The sequence below is a fragment of the Macaca mulatta genome, chromosome 8 (genome assembly GCF_049350105.2).
Source record: "Macaca mulatta isolate MMU2019108-1 chromosome 8, T2T-MMU8v2.0, whole genome shotgun sequence".
In the NCBI taxonomy this organism is placed as follows: domain Eukaryota; kingdom Metazoa; phylum Chordata; class Mammalia; order Primates; family Cercopithecidae; genus Macaca; species Macaca mulatta.
Window position 1 is genome coordinate 89,147,717 of NC_133413.1, and position 8,285 is coordinate 89,156,001.

The window sequence follows — 8,285 nt, forward strand, 5'->3', positions numbered from 1 at the left end:
GCTGTCCCAAGTTCACAGAATTGATCAGTCCTTGAAAACTCCAGTGGCGAACTGACTACCAAGAAAATGTACTTTTCCCTTCAAGGGTTTCGGACCTCTTTAGTATTTCTGAAGTTGCCAATATGACATACTGAGAGCTGGAAATAAAAGCAATCATTTTTATTTTGCCTGTATTCCGTTTTTGTTTTTCTTTTGCAGAAGGTGAAGAAGATGCACAACGAAGTTCTACAGAACAAAGTGGGGAAGCCCAGGGAGAAGCAGCAAAATCTGAAAGCTAACACCCCACTTTGACCCTCGACCACACCTGACAATGTCTCAAATCTCCAGGAGTGTCTGGAATGCATTTGTTTCCATGAGTGAAAAGAGGAAAAAGAAAATGGCTGTGCTGCATTGCAGGAACCTGCTCATTATCATGTTAAAAATGAGGGCAGAGGCTGTGGCTGCAGGCAGACTTTTCCCTACCTCTGTCATTAGCAATGGTTGAAATCATGTGGCTTGTGTTTGGGCGTCATTTTTGTATGGATCCTTTCACTTGATCATGTGACGAAATGCTTATAGAGAGTAGCACCGACCTAGATGATGATTCTTCCTGTAGCATCTGGCCCCTCACAATGTCAGAGGATTTAATTGTGTCTAATTGCGAAGGGTTGATTGAACCCCAGAGTTTAAATATCTCTGGCTCAAGTGTTCACCCAGTAAAAGAAAGATCCAGAAAGCACTGTTTTTAGCATTATGTATCTGTGTGTTACTGCTGTGTTATTTACACTGTTTTGTATTGTACAATATAGATGCTCAGCACTGCCCCCTTCTCTGATTGCTTATGAAAAACAAAATGATGTGCATTACTGTGAATTTTTATACCACTCATTTTTAAAAGGGCTGTCTTTTTATTTTAGTTTTCCATACTGTGGTGGTGTACACAGGATAGAACACCCTTTTTTAAAACACAGTCTTTCCCCTTGCTCATTATATGTTGATGAGTTGTTTAAGTCTAACAGATTCATCAAGACTCCATTGCTTTATTATACAGACATTTGAAAATATCCATTAATGTGAATATCACCTGAATTCAGTCTGTTTGGTGTCTGCACAGACTGGTATTCAATCTATCAAGTTTGTTTTATTCTCAAGTGGAGAACTTCTCCCACCTAGTATATATATATATATATTTTAATTTATGAGAATTTTGGACAATTGGAAAGGTAGAAAAGAAAAGCCAAGATCATACTAAGGACTGGAAATAATTTGTTCTATGGAATCAAATTTCTCACAATGCTGTATGATACTATTTAAATTTGGAGGACAACTTATCTTCACTAAGCTGAATAAGGTGGAGAAAGTAATCTCCTTGCAATCATGTGAACACCAATCACAAAAGTAAAGCCCTGGTGTTGTGTTTTCATGTCTTTTTTCAGCCCTCTCAGATCCAAATGTTATTATGCACTTTTTAATGTTTGTAAACTTTTACTAATAATTAGTGTGAATTGCATTCTGATACAATAATGATTATCATTAGAAGCTAACAAAATTCTCATTAATACTGTGTTTGATGGCCTCTGCTGTGTTTTAACATCGTGCTTCTTATATGGAAAGTTTTTGTGAGCTGTGTAATCCCTCTGGTCAGTATTATGAAATCATTTGTCAGTGGTAATAAATAAGGAACCAGTAATATGCCAGTGGTTCATGAATTACTGGACAAATAGCAGACAATGGGAGTCCCTTTACAGTAACAAGCCCACTTAGCTGTCCTTGAGGGCTTAGATACCATTCCACATGAAGTAGTTAGAGCAGCATTTCAATAGGTAATTTGTGTGGTTGTGCCAGAAACTCAGCCCTACTATGTAATTACATACAGGATAAAAGGTAAGTCTGCTCACATCTCCTTCTACAGAACATTTCAACTGACTGGAATAAGGGCATGGGTTGCATTTAGTACTCAATCAGATATTACTAGAAAAAAAGTTAATAATGTGAGCCTTTCCGAGAGCAGAAAGAGGAAAGATTAAATTTTGGAATGCTTCCTTCTGTCTAATCCATCAGGGGCCAAAATGCCCAGTAAAATTCAAACACATCACCTATTAATAGACTCACAAGTGAGAAAAGAGGTTCCTAGGGTTACTTTAGGCAATCCCTGGTAAACTGTTTAAACCATCGAACCCCTACAGTCAGTTTTCAGTATCTTCATTTAATATTTTAATAAGTTTCTTGTGAATTTAAACTTCTCTTCTTTCTTAAGGTTGTGAAATTCCAAACTGATTTTATGTGATTTCGAAAAGTTTAGAACCAGTGCTGAGTGTATGTGGAGAGTTTATATTCCTATGTGATATACTATTATTAATGCATGTGGTGCCATGCTTGTCTTTAAATATATAAATAGTGCTAAATTGCAAAGTCATATGGAGCTTTGGATTTAGTTTGACTTCTTACTACTGCTTTGTCTGCTATATTCAAAACCAAAGGTATTCCCAAGCTAGGGAGATACAAATTATTTTTCCAAAATGTGCACATCCTATACATTTTGCTTATTCATGGTATCTTTCAAATTTTATTTTAGTTTCCTTTATTTGCAAGTCAAGAATACACATGGATCTGAATTTTTAAAGAGCGAAGGAAAGGGTAGGAAACCAAGGCCTTGGGTTTGGTAATAGGCATTGGATGCCTATTAACCAACTATTCCTATGCTAATGGCTTTGCAGCTCGTCTTCTCCCATTTGATCCTCAAACAATTCTATTAGAGTGGTATTTTTATCCAGTTTCACAGATTAAAATATAAGCACTCAATAAAATATAACCTTTAGAAGCTTAAAGAGCTGGTAAGTGATGAATTTAGGATTAGTACCCACGTTTGTCAACAATGAGCTTTCCAGTGCACATGTCATAAAATTAGAGCCAACTGCAGAGCTCTCAGGGAACTTTTAGAGATGAACTTCTTCAGCCGCCATATTTTACAGAAGGAAACTGAATCCCAGAAGGAGAAATTGCCTTTCTCAAAGCTCCCTGGATGGGTAATAACACAGATATGAGTAGGTCACACAAAGTATATCTTTTTTTAAAAAAAGAAATTCAATTATGTCTTATTTGGGGGGTGTGTTTCCCAGAGGTTATTTTTCTGGCATGTGGTCTGTAAAAACAGCATGATTCATATTTTTTATATTTCATGCTACTCATTTTGTTTAATTACCAACAAACATGGGGACTTTGGCTTTTTGACTTATTTGCAACAAGCATGAAATTGTTAAATTTACCTTTTATCAATTGTAATCATCCTATGCCAACATATTGTTATCATAAATTCATAGAAATATTTTTCCAATAAATAACAGACATTGAAATTTGATTCTTAGATAATACTGCCAGAACAGTCAATGGTAAATGCCCTATACTTGAGTCTTACTTAGATACAGTGGCAATGCACCATTTTAGAAGATGAATGATACTGCTATTTCTCTTCAGGGAAACAATAATGGATAAAGAAATGTAACTGCCGGGCAGCAAAGCTTCTAAGTGAAACCTGTAGTAGCAGTAGTAGTAGGGAGAAAATGTGTAGTCATCAAGTGAAAATAGGAAAGGATCTATAATTCATGATGTCTTAATAGACCCTAAATTGTTCTTTAATTACAAGAGTGGCAGTCTCTGAAGTCATTTGTGAGCTTGTATGACTTTTGTATTTAGCAATGTTGCATGCTCACATAATTGGTAATTAAAAGTAACACATTTTTCTGAAATGTACACAGTCTATTAAGAGTATTTATTGAATTCACACTATGTATTTGGTGCTAGAGAGTGCTGCAGGTGATAAAGGAGAAATTCTATACCTCAGTAATCTTGCAGTGGACAAACCCAGGACTCCAGCTTCACTCTTTCCTGGTCTTTATTCTAATCATTTTCAACTCCATTCCACTCGAGTTGTCCACTTCCTGGTCTTTGTCATCTGCCAGAACCATCCCACCTCCTAGATCTTAACCCCCAATACCATGCCTATGGTTCTTACTTGCTCATCTGTAGGGAGATGACTTTCAGTCAGGAGAAAGACAGGTGTTTATTAGAATTCTTGGAAAGTTTTTACAGCACCCACCCTCTACCCACCCCCCACATGGATACATTCATACACAAACACTCTTTCTCTTAAAATAACTTTCTACATGACTCTGATACCTTTCTTCCACCCACCTCACCCCCACCACTTTAGAATCAGTGATCTAGAAGTTCAAGGATTCCTGATATACCCACCCTGCCCACTCCACCACAAGGCTTTGAAATGAGTCAGGAACAAAATGCAATCCTCACAGACACCCATGGTTTTACTGCATTAAGGGTAATATTTTAGGGTAAAGAAGCAAAGAGAGCTCTTCTTTTATCTTAGTGTTTCTCTCTTCCCATCATTTTATTTTTGTCAAACACAGGCAGTAATGACCAAACAGAGACCAAGGTGGAGCTCGGGAGAAAGTAGGCATCAAACAGCACTCAACCTGAATCCAGGCAAGTTCTTCAGTCCAAAGAGCAAAGGAGATGTAAAGATTTAAGTTCATCTTACTCAGCTCACAAGGATAAAACGCCCATAGGGATTTGGGACCAACAAAATACTAGCCAGTGAAATAAGTTGTAGAACCTCTAGTGTTGCTACTCAGTGTATATTTCTTGTGTCTGTCTAATTCAAGTGTGGGGATTCGGGATCTTTTTCATCTTTAATACTAAAGTCAAAATTAGCAAAATTATATGACTATAACCTATTAACTTTCTAATTTGCACCACATCTTTCTGATTGGGTTAACATGGATGCTTCCTCAGCAACCTTCCTGCAGGTCTGGACTCCATTGTTCATCCTTCTCCTAGATGCTCCTCAGATTCCACATTTTCTTGCCTTTCTATCATCTCTGCCCCATCAAAATCAATTAGGCCATCTCGCTTCTCTTTACTTGTCTTCTGGATGACTGTAAAAAGTTAAAACAATGCTTATTCATTGTTTGCAACCTCAGTCTAGACATAAGTGCTGCACAGCTCTCTCTTTTCATGTCCCTGGGCACAGAGGAATCGTCCCACTTTCTGGCTAAGATTTATTCCTTCATTTGATGTTTTTAAACAATTTTATTCTGCCTCTAACAGGATGTCTATTAATTATCCCTTTTTCTTTACTGACTTTACCCTTTTTCACAAATGTGCTCAAGTTTTCAATTTCCTGTTTGCTTCATTACTTATGATTCTCAAGATAGTAATGTATACTCCTTATTTCCATGCTTCTTCTCCTCCTTATTTCTTATTCTTTTGCAATTTGGCTTCCAGTAAAATTTTTCTCATTATCAATGACATCTTTAGTAGCTCATCATCTCTGTCATTGTCATTGAATTTCTAACCAATGTGGAAATTAACAGATGATGATGATTCAGAGGACTTAGATTAACCTAAAATAAAACTTAACGTTTTTATATTTTCAGTTGATAATAGTATGATAGGGTATCACTGCATAATAAAGTCTTTTTCAACTATATAGAATCGACATATATCAAGAAAAAGTCAGCTTTCTCTCTAGGATAGAACTTCCATAATGTATGGATATGTCCTTACTCTATGACCACAATCTCCCCATAATGTTTGCTTGCTATGTGCTCAAATCCTATAGTGCTCATTACTTTATAGGAGTGGTTGTCACATATCTGGCCACCAACAGAGCCTAGACATTCATAGATGAACAAGATTATCTTGTGATGTTGTAAAGTTCTGTGTTCCATTCTACTCTTGGATACATGTTAATGATATCACTTGTTTCTCTCAACAGCAGCCATATGTGTGTAAAATCCCAGTCTTGCTCTACTTCTCTGAATTATACCTAAACAAATATATCTACTCCAAATAGAGTGGATCATTTTTGTATATTTTATTAGCTTACTCAATGACATTTAATATGGTTCACCACGGAATGTTTTTGAAATGCTTCATTTGCCTTGCTTTTTCTTCCAGGTGTTTTTATTTAGTGATTTCTTGCTGTTTTCTCTCTGACACTTCCTCACTCATCTAAGACTGGGTCCTCCTTGTCTACCTCCCCACTAAATTTCGTGGCTCCCTGGGTTCCCATTCTCATTCCTCTTCTCTAATCTCTCTCTCCAGATGACTTCCTCCATTCCCACATCAGCAACTACATTCCTATGGTGAATTTCATATCTTGATCTCTAGCCCAGGAGTCACTCCTCATTACCTGACCTATTGGACAGTTGAACATGGATTGCTCAAAGAATCTTAAAATTCAGTGTTCTAATATTACATCCAGTGCATGATCCCATTTTCAAACCCGCTTTTCCTCATATGCTGCGGATTTCAGATCACGGTAGCACTGATTTTCCACTGACCTTAAATCAAAATTCTTGGAGCCCTTTTAGCTCTTACCTCTTCCCCTGATTTGTGTGTTTGTTGGTTTTTTGGTCAATCAATTCTAATTCTTCACTATTGAAACTGCTCACTTCTTTTTATGTGCACTCCAACCCTTTAAATCCTTACTTACCTATTATAATGCAAAGACCTGCTCAGCATGACCTGCCTCATCCAGCACTCTTTCTAGCCATCTTGCCACCAGATGTATTGCTCTGATACATGATTTTGATCATGTATCTCTCCTAATTAAAAAATCCTTCAAAATTTTACAGTATAAGTACCACAACGTATTTGTGTATAACTTCTTGCTCTGTGTTGCTTGTATCCTGTTCCTAAAATGTGCTTCATGCTTGTGGGCAAAGTCTCATTGGTCCTTTCAGACTAAGCCTCATTTCATTCTTTTTGGTAGAGTCTTTCTGACCCATCTCCATTCCCAAGTGCTACCCTAGGAAATCAGCTGCTGTATACTCCTTGCTCTCTAACAATTTATCCGCAAATGGATCTCTATATCATAGCTGTTTGTTTGCATGCGTATCTCTCCACCTCAAGTGTGGGCTTTTTGAGGGCATCAACCCCCTTTTATTCATCTTTGTATCCTTATTGTTTATCTATATTTATCTATGTAGGTTACTGCTAATCAGTAAAAACATAAGCAGATGTTTGTAAATAAATAATATCTGCCCTCTTGAAGCTCATACATAATGAAGTTAAGAGACAGAATCTACACAGATCAACTAGGGAAAATGCAATTCAGAGAAAAAAATTGATGGTTGAAAATAGTGAAGTCTCAAGAATATTGCATTGCAGAGGATAAAAACTTAATTCCTGTCACCTTTTTTTTTAGTTTATACAAGAGTAACTTTTAAAATTTGTATCACAAACTGGTGTGCTGCATTTACACACACACACACACACACACACAAAGATTTGATAAGACATAAATAAATGAGATGACCAGTAGGACAACACATAACTAGATGGGCAAATTAAGGTAAGCCATCCAGCTAAATAATGTTTTTGGTAAAGGTATTTCTGGGAATTTTGTGGCAGGAATTATCTTCAGTTTGCTGGAATTAAGATGAGCCAAAAGGGGGTTATATCTTACTCTCTTGGCCTAAGCAGTACTTTGTTCAGAGAGGAAGATCTCCAGGAAGGATCTTACAGGCCTTGAACAAAAGTTCACTGGAGTTTCTGAGAATATGCCTTACAGAAATGCACTCAAACAGCCTAAAGAAATGAGAGTTCTAACAACAATATAATAAACCTCAGTGTCAGAAATTCACAGAAAAAAAGGGGAAACAATAGTAGAAAGGGATTAAGAAACACATTTTTATATATTCAAGAAAGAAAGCTCACTGATATACATGTATAGAACCTTAAAGACTTTTTCCTGAATAATGTTATCTTTTAAAAAAACACTGGTAATAAAATTAACTTTGGAGATCTAACAAGACTAAAGAAGTACTGTGAACTTTGGACTCTGAAACTAAGAAAAAGATTGACAAAGGTGATGATGTAGGTTACTACTAATAGAAAATGTTTAAACTTTGGCTGCCATGATTCATTTTACACATTGCTTGAGTAGGATGGTGTGACTATTATGACTGTCCTGTTGAATTTCTGAGATTTTCTTTATCCCACATCCTCTTTGAAATTCACAAGCCAATATATAACCATGAAGTTTTAAGTGTAAAAAAAAAAAAAATAGCTATAGCTAAAGAATGACAACTTAAACTGATTCTGCCTTCTCAGACGGTCCTAAATACAATTCAACAAATCATCAAATTTGTCTAGGAAATAAAATTTGAGCATTTACTAAGTTTAAGTCTTTTTTTATTAGGTCCAATAAGAGTGAAATTTTTAAAAGAACACAGAATCCAATAGACCAATAAAAACTGAAATAGTAATGGGGACCATAGTTT

At 36.3% G+C, this 8,285-nt stretch overlaps 1 protein-coding gene across 4 annotated transcripts in view; it reads left to right on the plus strand.

Annotated features, from left to right (window-relative positions):
- The window catches only part of PKIA (cAMP-dependent protein kinase inhibitor alpha), an 89,083-nt gene extending 85,356 nt beyond the window's left edge, over nt 1-3,727 (plus strand). For 3 of the 4 annotated variants that reach the window (XM_077942364.1, XM_077942365.1, XM_028852137.2), the window contains one exon: nt 199-3,727. In XM_077942364.1, the coding sequence (XP_077798490.1) occupies nt 199-278 (80 nt within the window). In that variant the 3' untranslated portion in view covers nt 279-3,727. 4 annotated transcript variants of the gene reach the window in all.
- Nucleotides 3,728-8,285: the final 4,558 nt, after the last annotated feature.